Source organism: Meleagris gallopavo, chromosome 1, assembly GCF_905368555.1.
Source record: "Meleagris gallopavo chromosome 1, MGAL_WU_HG_1.1, whole genome shotgun sequence".
Lineage (NCBI taxonomy): Eukaryota > Metazoa > Chordata > Aves > Galliformes > Phasianidae > Meleagris > Meleagris gallopavo.
The window spans coordinates 172,449,024-172,470,616 of NC_139404.1; the positions used below are offsets into that span (position 1 = coordinate 172,449,024).

Consider the following 21,593-nt stretch of genomic DNA (forward strand, 5'->3'; position numbering starts at 1 on the left):
CAGTAGTGGTGACAGCGACACGAAAGACAAGCCATATTCCAGATGATCATGCAGAAAAGTAATACAGTGAGATAGAGTGGCTCGATCATCTGATCCACACAAATTGTAAGACTATGACCAGGAAACTGTGTGTGGAGTTGAATAACAGCCTCAATGCACTGGAAAATTTTGGAATATCACAAAGTTTGCACCAGGGGGATCCCAAGAATGCTTTCACAGGAACAGAAAGAACACTGTATGAAGATTTGTCAGGACATACTGAACCAATACGGGGCTGGATTGCACCATTACTGGTGACAAAACATCATGTCACCAATATGAACTGGAATAAAAATGGCAAGCCATGGAGTGGCAGTGTGAATTCCCCATCAAAGAAAAAGTTCAAGATGCAGCCCTCAGCACATAAAGTGATGTGCCTTCTGCTGTAAGAAAGAGCTGATCCTTCTGGATTTTCTGGAAGCTGGACAAACTGTCAACACTAACTGCTACATCACAGCTGACTAAGCTGAAGGACTGAACTTCCAGAGCTAGACCACAGATAAAGACAACCTTTCTGCTGCAATATGATTACACCAGACTCTCATACCAGTTTGAAGACCGTGAAGAGCACGGCCAATCTTAGCTGGATTGTCCTACCATAGTCATCACGTAGTCCGGATTTGATGCCTGACTTCCATCTGTTTGGGCTAATGAAAAACAGCCTGTTGGGCAACATTTCCCTAGCAAGAACTCCATCACAGCAGCTGCAAAACAGTGGGTCACTTGCAGTGCTGCAGGTTTTTATGAGCACACTGGCTCATCACTGGTGAAAATGTATAGCCAATGATGCTCAGTATGTTGAAAAAATAGTGTTTTCCAGCTGAGAATTTGCTCTGTCAAAGAGTGGTATTGTGTACTTTGTTTCTGTTGTAGTTTCCACGGAAATAAATAGGAGGCATTACGTTTGGAGTGACCTATGTATGTGTGAGACTTGTCACTTCATCAGAAATGTTTTTCTTCAAAGTACATAACAGTATATCCTTCCCCCAGAAGAAAGTAAAGTGATGTCCTGAGATTAATAGCTAAACTGCTATACAATTACAGCAGGTACAGAAATGACCGTCATATGACATTTCTTTAGATCAAATGATTAATTTTGTAGCTGCTCACTGCCCATAAGCATCTTTGGTGTAGAAGGCTCTGAGTAGATTTTGAGTCGGTAGTAAAATTATGTAAAAACTTGACTTTCTAGTACATACTTTCAGCTGCATTACCTCCCTCTTCATTTGCTATGTTGTCCCTGACTAGACTACACTGTCACTGACCTCTACACTGAAGCTTCAACATAATATAGTCCTTCCTCCGAGATGGAGAGCCTTACAAAGCCCTACAAAGGTCAATAAAAGAAAACAAATTCCTCTGAGACTTACTACTGCAAATCAAAGACTGAAATTTCAGACATTTTTGTATTAAATAATCCATGGTTGGCCCTTTTGTGTTGATACATTATAATGCAGGCATTAAAAACAATAATGGAAAAAAAAGCATAAATTTTTGCCATCTCTGCAAATGAAACATTTTCCTATTAAATACAAGGCACAACTTTTATGTGCGAAAACACCATATGAAGTCAGTGTGGGTTTATCCAGAAGGGCAGAGGTGGGATGTCAAAGGGGAATTATATTTAATTCAAAATGCTGTTTTCATTGACAAATTAAGTTTTCACTACGTAATTTCAAAATAATACTGTTCTCCTACATGGAGAGTTACCAGAATGGGCTACTGAAACCTTTAGTCTGAACTACTAATATACAGGTGCTGGTCTGCATACAAATACTGAGTTAAAATAAACATTTCAATTAGAGAAACATATATTTTCCCAAGGAAAATGAATGGTGATTCCCATGCAGAGAACAGGAGCCCATGGCAGTCCAGATGCCCGAGGGCCCTGCCAAAGCAGGGAATCTGCAAGACAATGCTGGGAAGCTCTATACATAACTGAATCACCTATCCCACAAAAATCTGTGAAAAAGATGAACTATGCCTGTTCAGGTGTAAGATGGCTGCAGCATTTTGGGGTGCAATTCTGTCAGAAGGCTTCTTCTCTCAAACAACCAATTTTGTTGTTAACAAGATACATTCCTTATTTCCCAGTCTGTCTGCAATAAGCTGCCCCTCAAAGTATTCAAAGAATACTCTTTGCTTTTCCTACAGATTATTTTCATTTAGCTCAGGTTATAACCATAAAATTTCCTCACTGTTATGCATTTGAAAGCATTTAAAAACAAGTTAGAAATATGGGACAAGCAATGAAATCTCAGAAACCCTTACCACCACAACCACATACTATTGCCATAGAATGAATTACTGAAATAAAATCATTGCTATTTTTTTCCACGTATAATAGTTTCCCTGATTGTAGATACAGATGCGAAAAAGTACAGCAGTTTGACCGCACAGGTGATAATGGGAACGAGTACAAAATTCAGCTACCATGCCAGAGTCTCTGCTATGATTTACATGCCAGTTATTTTTTTCTTAAAGCTCTAAGATAAAGCCAAACAGAAAGATCAAGACAACCTAAGAGTACACTATGCTGGATACCATGTCAGCCAAACAGCTACTGAATTTTCAGTATCTTTAACCACAAGAAACAGAGATGGCATTCTTCTAGTTAACTGTGTCAAACTTGCACTAAAGAAAAACCACAAACAGACTAATACCACAAACCACAACATGTATTTTCAGTATTTTTGTACCTACCGAGCCCCTTTATAAAGCTGATCACACTGGATTTTCTCCAACATGCTACTGTAATATCCATGAGCCTGCGAATACCTGAAATGCTCCGCTCAAGTTAGAAAAGTTTGAATCCTTTTCTAACCGAAGTCAAAAAGGAAGTTACTTGCTTCATAATCCCGTATCACACTTCACTACAAATTTTCCATCATTCTGGTCCATATTGCTTTTAGTTTTAGGTCAGGTTTTGGTTTTTGTTTTTCAAATAGAAAGTGCTGAAGACCTACAATGTGTGAGCTAGCGCAGGCCGCCGGATCAGATCAGCCTTTCCATAACCAGAGGGGTAATTTTTAGCTTCAGCATATGATGATGACCACTCACAGAGAGGCTGCACGTCTATATTTATCCACAAGTACATACTATGCTGACAGATTAGTGAAACTACTTTCAGGCACTCCAAGAACATGAGACAGGATAATGGAGTTCCACATAAACAGATCACTCATATCAAATACACGCATGATCATACAATTCAAGCTGAAAGCAATCAGTATAGAAAAGCAAAGCACAGAGACAAGGTGGGATGCGTTTTGTTTTGTAACTAAGGCCTTTTGGCTGGCAGTACACAGTCTAAATTCCTTGAGATAAAACCAACACAGTATCTGTCCCTTTCCCATGCCAAGAGTCAGTGACAAACCACATATCCTTAAGGATAATTATACATCTGAATTATGCATCTGTTGAAATGACTCTTGAAGAAAACATGCTTTGTTTTAAAACTGTTGTTGTAATAATAAAAACACATTATTAACCAAACTGTCAGGAATTTAATTTGCAAGGACACAGTACGCTGTGCCAAGGTTAGCAAAAGGTGCCTTGTGTGCCCTTTAGAGAACATTCCCAGATTAGTGTGAGTTTGACAGGTAAAGCGAGGTGACCTCATTGCAGCCTTTCAGTACCTAAAGGGAGCCTATAAACAGGAGGGGAATCAACTCTTTACAAGGGTAGATAACTGCAGGACGAGGGGAAATGGTTTGAAGTTGAAGGAGGGAAGATTTAGGTTGGATGTCAGGGGGAAGTTCTGTACTATGAGAGTGGTGAGGTGCTGGAACAGGCTGCCCAGAGAGGTTGTGGATGCCCCGTCCCTGGAGGTGTTCAGGGGCAGATTGGATGGGGCCCTGGGCAGCCTGGTCTTGTATTAAATGGGGAGGTTGGTGGCCGTGCCTGCGGCAGGGGGTGGAGATTCATGATCCTTGAAGTCCCTTCTAACCCAGGTCATTCTGTAATTCTGTGATTCTGTGTAAAGAGATCAGAATTCAAGGGAAATTTGATGAAAAAAAAAAGCCAACTAAAGGTCTAGAAGATTCTGTTCTAGTGACAGAAATAGTAAGATTCCCATGGGTAATGTGGAGGAAGTAGTACTTCAATGGAAGTATTATTTTCACAATTCCTTTGCATATTTTAACAAAAATAATCATAAAGGCATAAACTCAATAAGCACAGTGTGAATGACTTGCAATACATACGTTAGCAATGAATTTCTTTAAAGTAGAGGGCTTCACAATGAGCAACAGATGCTACCAATATCTAATCTTTCAGTGTTTCTGAATCTTGCTCAGGAGGATTTACACTCAATAAATGAAAGACCAGATAGGATTCAGTGCCTATTTGAGTCCCACATCCAGACTATTTGGAAAGTAAAGGTGAAAGTTACGGTGGTACAGGTGCTGGTCTTCCTTTCTAAAGGGAAATCAGCTTTATGCAATACATAATTTGTCTCTAGACTTCGCTTACTCCTTATTTATTATTTTTTATATTAAAGCAAGTTTGCAGCAATAGATTCAGTCAAATGTAGCATTTGCAGCTAATATTCTCTGTACAGGACACGCACATTCAAAAAGTAATTGCAGATCTCTTCATCCCTAGGAGAATGCAAGCTAGCCCACGATCTGGAAGTACACATGATTTCCAACACTAAAGAAGGAAAGCTATGTCTACAGTGTCATTACTTAAGGCAGATTCATACAACAGCTTTTATACAGACCTTAGAAGCTGTTAGAAAGCATGCAAACAGCTACTTTAATGTTTTTCATAATTAGCTTAAATTATACTTTGTTAAGTATGCAGTTAGGAAAAGGGGAGAGGTAACTGAGAAAGGGTGTATTTACTCCCTGGTTTCCCAATTTCTCAGCTACCCAAAGTCTTGCTTGAGGACAACAATTTTCTGACTGTGCTAAATGGGTTCATTACAGAATCACTTTTGGATTAGCAAGAAGAATCACTTCAATTTTCACGTACACTGCTCTTCTTTTGTATTCCAGCCCTTGTTTTGAACCCAGACTGATTTAACATCTTTCTGAAATCTGAGTTCAAATCCCATCACAAGTTAAAGACTCAGTGAAAAATCCAATCCCTTTTAATTGTCTTTATCTGACACACCACAGGGAACAGGAACAAAGGGCAGAACAGAGGGGATTCCCAGGTCCCACAGACATACTCCTTTTCAATTCTTCGCTTTCTGTGCTTACAAAATAGCAACTAACATTCTTCCCTAGGAATTCAGTTCTATTCAGTTACCATTCTTTCGTTATAAATTAAAAAAAAAAACCAACAACAACAACAAAACAAAACAAATCTGTCTTTTGATCCTGTCTTCCTGCTTCAGGAAATGTTATGGACCTGCAGCTTTCATTTTGAGAATCCTTACCTGGTATTCTTCTGTTGTCCATCTTTGATCTGATTTTCATATCAACTTTGTGCTTTAATTTGTTAAAGATTACAGTGTCTAGTCAAGGGATAGACAGGGATGGCTTATTTCATTTGCAAGTGAAAGGATTGCTTTGCAGTGCAAAATTCACTCACTGATAGCAATATGTACACAAACACTGCAGTTACAGACAGAACGTACATACAATGTGCAGTTTCTGCAGCAAAAAGCTCAAACTTGTTTTCTCTCTCAGTAGGACAAAGCTGTCTCCAAACTATAATTAAGACAAATCTCAGTGAACTTGCACTTTATAACGGTAGGATGTCATGACTCTTTCTCAAACCAATCAAGTAATTTCTGGGAGAAGACACTACGTCATTCCATGCTGCTGTCCTGATGCAAGAAAATGACATAATACTATCCCAAATCACATATGGATTCTTCAGGAAAAGTCACTTTGGTTGAGCACCTATAGAGATGGTCTGCTATGCAACAGTTCCATGAAAAATGAAAGTCTGGATACAGCATATGAGTTACCGTGTCAGAGGGGTTACTATTCAGTATAGAAAACAGAAAAGGTTGTGAGAAATGACCTAAGCCCTTCTGAATTGAAATTCTCAACATACTTGATTATGCTTAAATTGTAAGGGAGAAAATGATAATTCATAAATTTCAGATTCCTCTGTTTCTTTAAATGTGCAAAGATGTACCTTGGGAGAGATATTTGTGTAAAATTGCATGGGGGAAGAGAATAGGAGGAGATATTTTCAGTGATAAAGGCATTCCAGAGCTTGGTAACAGATGCAACTGAGATAAGAGCAACATTCTAAATTATTTCTGTCTGAAGGCTTTGTGAAGAAATGCTCGTTACATTTAGATATATTCATTCAGAATACTTGTTGAACTACAGGACACAGCTCCAACCTCGTGCAGACTTGGCTGGACAATCTTTCTCCAAACTTTCCTTTACTATTATGATAAGAGATTGTAAATTCTTTGTGAACACAAGGAACAGCAAAGCCAGAAAGCAGGAGACTAATTAATGCAGCCACTAAACAGTGGCTGAGTTGCTGGTGAAGCGTAATAAGCACTGACCAACCCAGGTAGAAAAAGAAGCTTGTGAGGAATACTTTTCTCTGTGGGTGCTTTGCACAAATTGCTCAAACACTCCACTCAGAGATGAAGTAGCCATCTTTTGAGATGAATGCCATTAATATATAACCAGTTAACATGGATACCTCTGTCCAAGCTCAGGGAGACAGAACAGTCCATGCACACACTGACATGCTCTGTTTGGTTGATTGTGGTAAAGCACCGATCAGCTTTAAGTGATGGAGCTCAACCTGGCACCTCAGAAAGGCTTAAACTGTCTGCTTTGTTTTATTGGCCAGCAGCAGACTTCTGGTCACGTTCCAGCTGCCAGCAGACTGGTGCAAAGCTTTGTAATTCGCATATGGGCACTGCAATTCTGTGCAGGAGAGAGGTAACCGATGTAAGACCCTTCAGAACAAAGTGGTGGGTGGCACACATTTTGTTCTCTTGCAACAGAGCATATCTCTGTACACAGGGGACTCAAGAACGGCAACAGCCAAAACAAACAAACGTACAGGAAATCCTGTTGAATACATTCATCCCCTTCCTACAGTCCTTTTCACTGACTTGGCAAAACTCCTAGTAACTAAGATGTAAGATGTAGACTTTCCCTCTCTCCCTTTCCTGAGTCACTGGTCAGAGTTTGCGTTGCTTAACAGTGCTCCCAGGGTTCTCATCTCAGATCCCTGCAAGACATCTGAGTGATGCAGGAAAGCAATCCATACCTCCCAGCCCATTCTCTTTACTCATAATTTCTTCTTCTGCTCCTTCTCTCCCAGATTTTTGCTTTCTTATTTGCATAAACTGCAGCGTAGAGCTGAAGATATGAGAATGTAGGCATATAACATAGAGAAATATTTTTAGCTGGATTTATTTTAGAATTTTCTTAGTTGGTTTTACGATTAAAGAATAAAAAAGCTAAATGACATGGGAGAATCCCAAAGAGATTTTCAATTACCATTTGAGCATTCCATCTGGGGGTGACTTCTCAGTAAAGGAAATATATTTATTGCCTCTGATGGCTCCAATTCAAACATAAATCATTTTCAGTTTCTGTGCTTTATACTGTAAGGAAATGCTGCCTCTTTGAAGACTGGCTTGATAATAACTATATGGGAGCCTTTCCTATATGACTTCAAATGCTTTGTTATCTTTACCTGTTATTCCAAAATTAAAAATGGCTTTAAAATAAGGGTGGGAAGATCTAATCAGATCATCATTTTCAGATGAGTAGATCGACAGATTTTAAAACAATTAAAACAAAAAGTATTGCATTTCTGAAACTCTGCCATATTTTCTTTGGGCTCCAGTTCTGATCAAAAAACTTTTATTTTTAAATAAGGATGTCACATTCTTTTATACTTTTTTATATGCAAAGTTAAAAACCTCTTCTTTGGTTTCAGTGAATGAGAATATAGCTACCTGTAAGTTTTTCAGATGGATGTTTTGTTGGGTTTGCTTTCCTTTTAGAGACATGGAGATGAAGATATTCCCGTCATTTTGTGGCTGATGGGTGTTAGCAGAAGAATTATTTTTAGGGAACTTGGAAAAGCGCCGAGGAAGCACAAGAATACTAGAATCCAAAAGAGACAAAATGGTTACTTCCAAAAGAAGGATGAGCAAACAGGGAGGATGTGACCTGCATCTCCCATCCCTACAAATTTTCTCTTGGAGAGAGGATACCTTTCTTTCTTTTCCTAGATGTTCTACAATAAAACTGTGAGAGCATGGGCAAGATGGAATATTGGAAAGATATTAAATGTTTGCACTCTAGTCTTATTTCAGTTTAAATATCTATCTCCGATGGTAGAACCAGAACTTTACATGAATTTTTTTGTCTGTCAGTCCACAATTCCTTTTCCAAACTACAGACAAATGTCGGTTTGTGCAGATAAAAACTCCTGTGTTTTACTGGAATGGAAACAGCCTTTTGGTTAGGGATGATGTTGCTTCTTCACAGTGTATGAAAACCTGTAACCAAACACATTTTTTACAGCACAAAAAGAAGCAGGCTATGGCTCATTTCCTCCTGCAAGTGCATGGTCTGAACAGTCAATTGACTGCTTATGGCTAAGAGTTGACTTCCTATTGGTTTTTGCTGATTTCACACTGTAAAAAATATGAAGTCATTTTTAAACTACTGTGTTTCACAACGCAGTACTACACTGAAGAAAAATCTTTAAAACTGTAATCACTTCCTTAACCACATCTCCTGATGCACCTAATTGCTGCCTTTTAGGGAAAGGCTCAAACTTAGCCATTTACAAGCTAAATGCTGAGTTTAACTTAGCCATCAAGGCTCCAGGTAAAGTAAGTGAAGAGAGATTCACACTTTGAGGTGATTCATGAAATCTTTCTTAGAGTCTTAGCTTAAAACAGAATAAATCCAGTTCTAGTGATTGCTGAGGAAGAACTGACAACAAAGACAGGCATCCAAGGCTGTTGAGAGATGATTGTTATTCTAAGTCTCTAAACTCTTCAAGCATATCTTGTACAAACCAACTGCATCACACTGCATTTCAGCTGCTGCTGGTGAGGCTTCATATCATTGATTGTGTGAGTGGAAAATGGCACAACACCAGGAGTAAACCAAGCTGCGAGTTGGCACTGTGAGCTGGCAAGCTAAACCTCTGCAGGACAAGAAAACTTTTACAAAATGTTATGAAGCTTTCTGTAATGAAAGCACAGTAGAGACTTTTGTTAATCAACACTAGCATGAAAATAAAAACTAGCATGGAGACTAATCCATTCATATTCTCCCCTACAATGCAGCACACAAAGTAACATTTATACAAAGAAAAACGAGAGCAAAAGTTTTGCAGCCAAAATCAGGATTAATAACTATGATCAATCCTCTACTCTTTCTTTTGATTGAATCATTACTGTTATTACTACTGCAGCAGCACACTCAGCATTGTCTATACTGAATTAAATACTATTTGGCCTCTGCTTATAGGAAACCAAACATACAACCATCAGTGTATCATCTCTTGTTAGCCATACACTATTATGATGCTGTAATGTCTAGTAACGCTTATTAACAATGTATTAACAGCTCTTCCTTTGAAAGGTGAACTCCATGATTTCTTAGCTATTAAGGCAAAGATAAATATTTGCTGCTTTACTAGACACAGACCCCAGGATGTATTTCTCCTTATATTTCAAAATACATAAAGAGCAAGACAAGAATGATTTTACCATCCACATTAGCTTAGTGAAGCTTTTTGGTCGTCTAGCTCACTTACATCTGCTGAGTGAAAGACTTTTACTTGAGCAGATCAGTGAAGCATATGGGCGTTAGCTGGGATGTGTATACGTACTGGTCAGCTGCAAAAACCCCACACAGCGTGGATGGGAACACGGACAGGACACTGATCTGCTGGTCAAGAAGCCATTACAGAAAGCTCCTTCCATATACTGAAATGTCTAAATGTCACTAAAAGTGACAGAAATACATTATTGAACTGTTGTTTAGTGTCTCACCTGCTCATACAGATAACACAAAATGAGATAGGAATTGATGAGAGACAAACCAGAACAAACATTTTATCTCTCAGTTCTGTTCCTGCACAGCTCTGGTGACCCTGTGATGCCAGAAGACTTGGGATGGGATTTCCTGCCCTCACTTTGAAACCCAGCAGCATCACACGTGACTCTGAACCACACATTTATGCTTTCCTGTAGTCAAAGGCAAGGAAAAGACACCTGCAGAGATGAAACCTGCATCAGCTAGTTACAAGAATGAAGAAAAGTTCCTAGGCTGATTATCTGATTTTCCAAATACTCAAACACCTTCAACACTGAGAAAAGAGAATAATTTCTCAGAAAAACCTAAGAGCTTAATAACTTCTGAGAATCATAACCGATTATTTTTATGGGATACTGAAAGGGATATTCAATATTACAGAGGGGTGGGACAAAACTTACATTGTAATAGCTTTTTAAAGTGTCCACGAGGACAATCCAGGCAACTGTAACACAGAGAGCCTGAAATACCCTCAGGAACAGATGCTTTGATTCATAAAGAACTAAAGTATTCTAACACAATGCCATAAGCGTAGGTTTGTGGAAAGTAGATTTTATTAAAGTAACAGTATATTTTTACAAGATTATAAACTTGATTAACAAAGTTAAAAGAAGGAGTCTTGTATCCTTATCCTTAATCGGATTGGTATCTCACCAAATTGCAAAATTAGAACCACAAAATCAATGTATTACCATAAGAACAAGTTAAAAGCTAGATAACAGATACTTCTCACATTGCTTAAGAGGGAATCATACCCTAATGCTTCTAGTGGAGTTACAAAGATCACTTCTCAGTGATCTTATCCCTTCCATTCATGACCTAAAAGAAAAAAAGGACGGACACATTTCTATGGAGTTCACAGGCAAAACAGATTAACAGTGGTTGACAGAAAATCAGTAAGTAGTCATTCTAATTTGAATAGCATTAGGAAAACTATATGCAAGCATATAAGAGATATTAATTCTAACTTACACAAAACTTCATATCCAGAAAGAAAAAATGCATGCCACAAGGACAGAATAAGGCTTTCTATTCCTGGCAAGCACTGATTATGAAAAAGGCCTGAGACCAGGATGACTAATGTGTTGAAAACAGGCTGCTATTCTTGTGACCTGAAGAGCTATGGAGAGCCTTTTCAAGCAGGATAAACAAAAGCAAAAACAGGAAACCTCTACTGCTGCACTGCCAGAGGCTTTGCAGCAGCAGCTGGATGCTCAGTCCCATTCTGGTGTCTGCAACTTGAGAAAGATGCTGATGAACTAGAGGACAAGCAGAAAAAGCAACTGTAATTAATTACCGGAAAACTTGTTTTAAAGGTTAGATTAGTCTGACCATGAGAAAGTTACTGGGTCATTTAATCAACTTCTCTAATGCCAGGAGTCACCTATTTGCAGACACACTGAGCCACTCAACCAAAAATGCATTTTTAGGCAATACAAGCAATCAGGCATAATTCATCACGTTCTAATAAAACCGTCTAAACAGCTCATCTGAACTGCACCCTGTCTGATGGCTAGCAGGAAAGCTTCGTTTGTCAGGTGCCACATGAACCCCAAAGATGCCTAGAGATTATATGAGAAGATTTCCATGCCCGCTAAACACAGAAAAGTAACAGAAATTGGCTGATAGACCGCTCTTCATTCATTAACATCCAATGGCTGGAATTTTGAACTAGACAAATGCATTAAAGAAGTTGAACAAAAAAGGAAGGAAATTAATTATAGAAATGCCATTAAGGGTGGTGCTGATTCCTCCATTAGTAGAAATTTAAGATTTTTTTGTTGTTGTTTGAAAATGTGCTTTAGCTCAAACAGAAATTAATTCAGAGAAGCCATAAAGCCTGCTCTATGGGGAGAACAGATTGGATGACACAATGGTTTTTCTGGTTGTATAATTTATGACTCGTTGAATACATTAGTAGAAAACATATCATTGAGAACAATCTTTCATTGGTAAAAGGATGATACAGATGTCCTAAGAAGGATTCCTCTATCTCTAATCCACAAACTATCACAGAACAGAAGACTGAATGCCTATCAGTACTTGACTTTTCTTTGTATGTCCTAGTACAGATGTAACTTCTGATCACAATAATTTCAATAATTTCCAACCACACAAACATGCCAAATACACTTTGGAGAGGACTATTTTGATTTCAGGGTTATTTTATTTTTGTAGACTAGACCTCAAGAGATCATTAAAATGGAGGCAACTTTCTGTATGATTCAATTTTTAGGGAATATTTTAAAAAGAAGTCAAATGAGAAGGTATATTGCCAGAATGATTTTAAAATATCTCTTATAACTAGAAGTTTGCCATAAGAAAATGCTTATAATGAGAAGTGAAGCTCTCTGAAGCCCTGTGATGAGCTCCATCATATTCCACTGTCTGAGTGGATGCCTGAGGAACACAGAGGAATTATGACTGAGATGCTATTACTGACAGCATGTTCACATGCACTTGAGATGGACTGTCCTCAGAATCTGGAAGAGACTAGAATCACATCTTTGTCTAAGATGCCTGGGTCAGATCACCTGCAAATGCCTGCTCACCTGCTACTGAAGGAAGCTGAATCAACGTAAAGATTCAAGATTCCCTATACAGTAGCACACTCCAAATTAAGTTCAGTTTCGTACTTGGGCATACAAGGAAGGTTGTGGGAATGGCATTACACAATTAGACAACAGTAAATATTCCATCTACTAGCTGTGATTTTCTTCATTCTTTCTCTGTAGAGCTTGAAGAAGTTCACTACATCCAGTAAACTGTCCTGCTTCTGTTCCACGGTGCACTTTATAATACAAAGTGCGGGCTCCAAGGGGACAGGAGAAGATAATTATATTTGTACCATTAAGTAAATAGGCCAGAACACTTCTGTAAAAACTAATTCTCCTTGTAGAAAGAAATTAGAAACAGAACCAACCCCAAAAATACACAAATGATTTTCTAAGTAAGTATAGAATCAAAAAGTTATTTCAAAAGAGAGTAGACAAGCGGCAACGTTGTTTCATAAACTGTGTTCTTACTGTAAATTCTATTAGTTCCAAACATGAGATGTTGTTATGGGACATCACTTCTCATCAGACACAATGACAAGCTATATTAGCATAATGGGCTGTTATTCCCAGATCCATGTGATCCATGGCAACCCACTGATAATGAATGGCTTTGTTTGGGTGTCAGTAAGAAAGTATGTACAAAATTATATGAAGCACAAACTTCAAGTACCTGAAATGGTGCACAAGGCTGTTAATAAATTAGAGTTTAAAGATTGCCATTGAAATAACTGAATTTTTTACACAGGAAAAAAGGGCCCTGACACTGTATGTCCTCTATCTTCTCAGTTAACCATCACCCTGGTGGGGACCAAGCATCAGCCAGTCATTGCTCCAGTCAACCAAGCACTTGGGTGCTTAAACCCTACATATAGGGCAGAAACCAGAAAACTGATCCAAGCAATCAGCTCCCAATTGGATTCAGCTCTGCCAGGCTGCTGAGCCCAGCAATCCTGCAACGACATCCCCACAAGGACCTCACACACTTGGACAGTATACCCAATGTACAAAGCAGAGCAGAGAATCTGCTTTTGTAAACTGTTTGTAACCAGTTTTTACATAAGCGTTTAATGGCTACAGAACTCACCCAGAACACAGGAGCTTTGGGTTAAATACTTAATGGAACTCCAGAGTTTTTGAACTCCCTGCTAGGTAAGCTTTTGTTTTCTGGCCATCATCTGGAATGGTAAGGATTAGCCACGCCATGCTTGGTCAAGCTTTGTCAAATCTGAAGAACAAATCCAATGCACTTTGAATTAGAGATTAAATGTAACAGCAAGCATGGCTCTAGCTCAGTCACTGTCACTCACGGTGAGCAGCAATTAAAAACTTACGTGATATATTAAATAACATTAAAATTAATATGAAATTATAAAAGTATTTGGGCAAGGGAGGGCCTACATTTGTATATTACCTCTGTTCTTGTCCCTGTCTGTGTTACCTATGTTGCGTGTTTGGCCCCAGACCAGATCCTTAATTTTACCTATTTTCTGGGGTCCAAGCCATGCTAAATGCTTTTGGACTATTAAAATCAAGACAATTCAGGGCACATATAGGAGTTATGACTTTGGCTGCCTTCTGAACACAAAATACAGCAGGTGCTAGTGAAATTTACACGTCTCCAAAGATCTCCATAAACTGAATGGAGCTTCTGGAGTTATAACTCTGAATTATACAAAAATGACAGACTGCCTAAGGTTTCTTCAAGTGTCTTACATGCATTTTGGAGTCTACCTCTCAGTCTTATCTATCTTCCTCTTTTTTTTGAATACCCATTTGTTGTCCTACAGAGCAGAACAATGGGTAGGGCAAGAATGAGCCTCCAAGGAACTGCTCTGGGCAAAGAGATTTCTGTTTTGGTGTGTTGTATCTTCGCAAAATTAAATGTCACTGTGCAACAGGAGAACAACGGTAAAAAATATAAAGGAATTATTAAATATTATTCTGTGGACATTATGATTTTTATGTACTCAGTCCAAACCAATCAGGATCAAGCTACTAATCCAGACTAAATCAGTCTTTTGCATGGGATAAAAAGATTCCAGAATGGCGACCAGTAGAGTGAATTTCACATGTACTAATTTATTATATCATCCTTCATTCTAACCAGGAGTAAATGCTACCTTTGTAACAATACTATTTGTCACACATTTTCTTTACTTTTAGGAAGAGAATGAATAAAACTGTGAAAGGATTACATTGAAGCAGACTATTTTAAAGAGCCTGGGTATGTTAAAATTAACCCTCACGTATACCAGGCACACAGGGAAAACCACACAGATGGATCCTCTCTCCTGCAGTCAGACCCAGGCTAATTGGCCCTACTCTTCGTTCAAGTGAAGGCACAGAGAAAACCCTGGGACTCAGCATTTTGTGCATGGGTCTGCTTCACTCTGTTTTTCCTCACAGACAAAACAGAATTTGGATACCAGATTTGAAAGATGACAGAGAAAGAAATACCTGTGAGGGGCAAGACACATGAGACAAGTCACTGTTTAAAGGAATATAATTACCTCGTTCATATATTTATACAGATTTCAGGTGCGTATCTCAAATATATCCACTTGCTCATTAATTTTGATTTATCTATAAAAATGTGTATGTCCATTTTCTAGCACACGGAGGAATTCACACTCAAATGGCCACCTTAGTCACTCAGACAGACAGAAACAACCTCTCATTTACTTTGCCTGTAGTGACAGAAGAATAAGGACAGATGCACCAAGTGAGCCGTCCTTTGCCAACTATCTGCAGTAAGGGCAACATAAGTCATGCATGATTTAAAACAGAAGAAAAAAAGAGACTGAGGGAGTGTTACTGTCATCGATCACTGATCATTTGTGTCACGAGAATTTTCTGAAGTCCTTTTTCTGTACTAACTAGCAAAATACACTATGTATGTTTACACACACACATACATCACATAGATTCAGGTCTCCCAGCCAAATGTTTCAAGTGCTTCTATGAAATAGGTAAGCATGTAAACTGTAAAATACCTCAACTTGAAATATCACTTCTGGATTTCACGTAATAAAAAATAAAAGTTCATGGCAATAAATCATGCCCTGAGGATATATATATAATGATACAAGTCTAACTTTTAATGCATGGCGTTTAAGTGAGGCAAGCTTTACTAGCATGTACAAATAATTTTGAAATTTAGTATGTGAATGTTTAGGATACGTGCTTGCTGTTCAAGAAGAGCCCACTAGCATTATACCTCCATTTATGCATAAACTAGAAAAATACTTGATTAAAATAACTGGCACCAACTTTGTAGAAACTACCTCATTGCTTTGCAGGAAAATATGGTTTTTGTAACAAGAAAATTAGTGTATACTGTAATAACAGTCTGTATGGTGAACTATAAATAATGGTATTAATATTAGGCAGAAAGTCATTGTAAATACGTATTGATTTGATACGAATTTGCTAAAACCAAACAAATCTCAAAGTTGCCAGTAGTGTGACGCTCCCATTCTTTCCATGAAGGATTAGTCAAAGAAATGAAAAAAAGCCCTTGCTTGTAATTGCCATTCCCAGCAGCTCCACTGAAGCCCACAGAGCTCAGTATTTCTCACTATGGGCACAGCACAGCTGGGAATTTGCACAGGTGCAGCCAGAGAGGTGCAAGTACCTCTCTCTGCAGTCACAGAAGACAATCAACCCTTTGCTTTCCAGTGAAGAGCTGTTCCCTGCAGTACAGTTTAAAAACATAGCCATTCTTTTTTGTCACATTTCAAAAATAAAGCCTATCTCCAGAGACACTTACTAGTTCCCACAGTAAGTGCCGTTTCAGATACGATAAATAACCTCGATAAATAACCTCTCGTTTCATTTGAATGTTCTCACTCACACTGCTTTTTCTTTGCAGATACTTACATATGCTAATTATCACGATTTCACACTATTAACCTCATTCCGAATCCCTACAGCAGCTACAAAGTAAAACAGAGCTCAGAGTCCATGCCCCAGAACACAACTGCTCCCCTCCCCTGGTAACCCCTCACTCACACTGCTGCTGGCCCTGGGCGTGGGGGCATGCTATGCAGGCAGGAGTGGGTAGGAGTGAGCAGGAGCGGGCCTCACGTCTGAGACCTGTGCCTGGGAGGGGACTCTGTCTCTCACCTCCCTCATCTGCAGGCTGTTCTCTCTTGACTCTCGCAGCCTGGTTTCAGCTCACTACTGCGTTTCTCCCACCGCAGGGTCCCTATCCCAGTTCCAGACTCCACTTTGCCGTTTTCCTCGCCCATCCAGACACACTTATCTTGTCCACCCGGCTTGCCCATACCAGTCCTGTTCCTGCTACTCTCCATAGCCCTGTGCCCCTCTCCTGTCTGTCCTTTGTTGGCTCTCTTTCACACCCCTTTACATCATTTCCTGTCCCACGAGCCTGGAAACATCCATTCCCCATTTCCAAAATCCTCCCCCATGACAAATCCTCTGCGTCTTTTCCCTTCATCCTTGGGAGCAGTCCTTCTTGGGCTTTTAAACAAATTCACTCCCCTCCACCCTTGGTTTCCTTCTGCATTCACCTTCACAAGGCAGCTGGCTTGTTCCCCGCTCACTCCTATGACCAACTTTGAGAGAATTCTTAACACTGGGCATGCTGGGACTCTGCAGTGGAAGGTGTCCCTGCCCATGGCAGCAGGGTTGGAACTACTACATGATCTTCGAAGTCCCTTCTAATCCAAACCACACTGTGATTCTATGAGAAATGCTTCTGTAGGAAATTCCAACATTCATTTTCAGGGACATTTATTTTTTAAGTTTTTCAGACCAAACTACTGAGCTCATAAAAAAATACTGATAACAGAGAATGGTTTTCATTTTCTGGTTTTCTTTTTTAATAAAAAAAGTAGTCACAGCAATATACACATATAATTATTAACAAATATTCTCTTTTTTTTTCTATCATCTCATAAAAATCCAGTCTCTATTAACAACTTTTACTTAAAAATTCATCGAAGTAACAATTCTAATTACTCCAGTATATTCCAGTATCACTTTACTTGCCACAGAAGGCAAGTTTCCTGTAGAGCCAATATCATAGAATGGCCTGGGTTGAAAAGGACCACAAAGATCATTGAGTTTCAACCCCCTGCTTTGTGCAGGGTCACCAACCACCAGACCAGGCTGACCAGAGCCACATCCAGCCTGGCTTTGAATGCCTCCAGGGATGGGGCATCCACAACCTCCTTGGGCAACCTGTTCCAGTGCATCACCAGCCTCTGTGTGAAAAACTTCCTCCTAATATCTAACCTAAACCTCCCCTGTCTCAGTGTAAAACCATTCTTCCTTGTCCTATTACTATCACCCTCGTAAACACTCCTTCCCCCTCCTGTTTGTACGCTCCCTTCAACTCCCTTCAAGGCCGATACAATCTACCCTGTCCCTTCCTCCTTGAACATGATAGACAAAAGAGTAAAAATAAAGACAATTTTACATTTCATTTTCCCCTTGAAAAAAAATCCATCCTCTATTCTAGAAATACTTACTAAAGATGTATAGACAAGCTGATGCTTTTTTTTTTTTTACTAAAAACTCCAACATTTGTATTTCAAAGCAATACTTTCAAAATCTTGCTCCTCGAAGAGCTACTGTTCATGAACAAGCTCTCATCACAGTAAAAAACACATACACTGCTTTGCCACATTTTCCTTCATATGAACAAAAATCAAGATAACCAATAAGTGCTCAACAATCAGAGAACTGGAGCACCTCCCTTACGAAGACAGGCTGAGGGAGCTGGGCTTGTGCAGCCTAGAGAAAAGAAGGCTGTGGGGTGACCTCATTACAGCCTTCCAGTACCTAAAGGGAGCCTATAAACAGGAGAGGAATCAACTCTTTACAAGGGTAGATAACAGTAGGACAAGGGGAAATGGTTTTAAGTTGAAGGAGGGAAGATTTAGGTTGGATATCAGGGGGAAGTTCTTTACTGCGAGAGGGGTGAGGTGCTGGAACAGGCTGCCCAGAGAAGCTGTGGATGCCCCGTCCCTGGAGGTGTTCAAGGCCAGATTGGATGGGGCCCTGGGCAGCCTGGTCTGTTATTAAATGGGGAAGTTGGTGGCCCTGCCTGTGGTAGGGGGGTTGGAGATTCATGATCCTTGAAGTCCTTTCCTACCCTGGCCATTCTGTGATTCTGATTCTGCTAATCCTGATGGCACACAGATAAAGCGTGTGCTGAAGTTATTTGTTTCAAACATAATCCTTCAAAGAAAAAGAATTATAGTTAAGTAATTTTCTCCTTACTTAAGGCATCAGTAGCAACAAATATACACCCTGTGGAAATTAAAATAATCCAAGGACATTGCCATTTTAAAATTACTACATACTGCCAATTAAAAATCTTATTACAAGTAAAAACTAGTTGAGTCATGATTCACAGTGTGTCGTTTGGCTACCAACAATCTGGAAGAAGAATGGTTCTTGCAGCAAAGGAAAAGAAGATGGGGTTATATTTCCAGTTCCAAACCAGGTTGCAAGTGTAATCTTGTGTGTCTTGGTTAATTGCTCTGTCTTAATTTGCCCAGTAATATGAATAAAGAACTCATACATCTTTCTTGCATGTGCATGTAATAATGCTGAAAGAATTCAAGTCTGTAAAGCTTCCAGATAGTAAGCACTGTATGAATATTATTATAACATACACCTTCACAAGGTATTTGCACCAGTTTCCCTGCATCTGAACTAATAAATGACAGTTTCCATCTTCTGAACACTTCTAAAATGAGTAATACTGCAAGTTTTGTGCACATTCCCTTCCAACGGTGTCACTGCAGTTTGTCTTGCGGTTGGGGCATTTGCAAAGGTTTTTACAGCATGGATTTTCCTATTCCTAAGAAGCCCACGCTACCATTTTTCTTTACTCTTCACTATCTAACTGCCTCACTTTACAAGTACTGTAGGAACTTCGGTATCTTTACCCACCCTTGATTTTTTTTCTGGATTTGGTCAACGTGTTCAAAAAAGGCAGCTGACTGAACAAGCAGAAAGGAGGCTAAATTAATTCTAATTATAAGGGGCTAAATTGCAAAATGTGATCACAGGTACCTCAAAGTACTTTCAACATATGACACCTCTGTAATCCTCACATAGTAATTCTGATTCTGAAAATATACAACATACTACTGTGAATATATGCAGAAACAAACCTATCTGCAGACTTTTTATGGAAGAACATTGGCTAGAAATTCTATATAGTTATCCTTCTGATTAAAAAGGCAAAGTGATCAGCTATTTAGTGACATTCATAAATAACGATCAGAAATGCAGTAAGAAAGATAATTATGTATGGTTCTACTCAACAAAACTTGCTCAAGGGAATCAATAACAAAACAAATAGATAAACAGACTTTCTTTGAAGTTTAATTTACTCCACACACAAACTGAGACTCTTCAAAGCTACAGAGACACAGGAGAGTTAAATAGCCAGAGATTAAGAGCAAATGTTAGTATAAGGATCACAGTTTATAAGAGAATTCCTGCAGAACAATACCTTTGGCAGACTTCTGTGCTGAGTCAGGCACTACTGTTACTTAAGAACTCAAAGGAATACTTATGAGTCTTTCAAGTCAAGTCTTCCAAAATAAAACTAAAACCAACTGTAACTTCACAATCAGAAATAAAGGAGAGAATAGTAACAATCTTTTCATCAATTCCTGTATAATACTAACCCATCTAACACCTTCACGTTTGGACTACACAGGAATCATGTCTTCCAACCCCCTTGGAGTCGCCTCTTTACTTGCATGCATTAATGCATCATTTGACAGCAAATTTCTGAAAGTATAGAATGTATTCAGGATAAAGATTGTATATCTGTCCCCCACATGGGTCTGGATTTTTTATATCTGAAATTTTTGCTAAAGTTGCAACTACAGACTTAAGCCTCTTACCAGGGATTCATCTCCCTGGAGACAACTGATATGTGTCACTGCAGAAATCCCACAAGATTTACAAAACAATATTCAAATTTCTCTTCAAACTAGAGGCCTGAAAAGCACCCCAAAATCTCCCTGCTGAGCTGTGGAAAAGCTGAAACTCACAGATGGCCCTGCAATTGCATGTATGACCTTGACATTTGTGCACAAGCATTGATGTCAGTGGTGGTCACTCCATATTTGTGACCTTTGTATTTCTTGTGAAGGAGGAAGCAGGCAGCACTTGACAGCTCGGTGATGATGCCACTGCTACTTGGCTCAGAGCAAAGCACGAGGCCCGTGTTTCTCAGATGGGTTTTTGTTCAGCCACTTGCTTCAGCTGGCTTTGCTGTCGGCTTTGAAGAGAAAACCTCTGTCATCCCTCAGCTGTGAATGTTATTATAATTTGGACTATCTCTGCACCATCACTGCATGCCTGGCATGTGTATAAATTCTTTCTTTGTAAACAAATCCCTGCTGCCACCTCCAATATACTGCCTTCTTAGCATTGAGCTCAGCCATGAGGAACCTGATAAGCCAAGCTGGTCTCCTCACATGACTGCTTGCTCCCCTAAGGATTGGCGTATCCCACTCTTGCACTTGGAAGATTCTGTTCTCAAGGACCTAACAGTTTTCCTGAGCTCCTTTGGCCTTCAGAGATGCTTCCCATGGGACTTGATCTAAGAGGTCAGGTTCATGAATATGCTGAAAGCTACTCTCAAATCCACAGTTTGTATTCTGCCACCTTCTTTCCTCACTTTCCTCAGGATCTTGAACTCCAACCAATTAGTTCTTCTTTGTTAGTGAACAAAATATCCATGCATCACCTATCACATTATTCCTCAGACTGGATATTAGGAAAATTTCTTCTCTGAAATTGTGGTCAGGTGCTGGAATGGGCTGTCCAAGGAGATGCCTGAGTCACCATCCCTGGAGGTGTTCAATAAATGTTTAGATATGGTACTAAGGGACATGGATTAGTGGGGTTATACTGGTGGTAGCTGGATGGTTGGACTGGATGATCTTGGAGGTTGGAAATGATTCTACGCTGGTGATCCTATGATTCCCAGCAC

At 39.3% G+C, this 21,593-nt stretch overlaps 1 protein-coding gene across 6 annotated transcripts in view; it reads right to left on the reverse strand.

Annotated features, from left to right (window-relative positions):
• Positions 1-21,593, reverse strand: part of FRY (FRY microtubule binding protein) — a 238,116-nt gene that overhangs the window by 131,313 nt on the left and 85,210 nt on the right. The window contains exon 1 of one of the 6 annotated variants that reach the window (XM_085216044.1): positions 2,743-3,011. The exons of the other annotated variants lie outside the window; for them this stretch is intronic. Coding sequence (XP_085072170.1) covers positions 2,743-2,803 — 61 coding nt within the window. The 5' untranslated portion in view covers positions 2,804-3,011. Of the gene's footprint in view, positions 1-2,742; positions 3,012-21,593 lie in introns of those variants that run through there. 6 annotated transcript variants of the gene reach the window in all.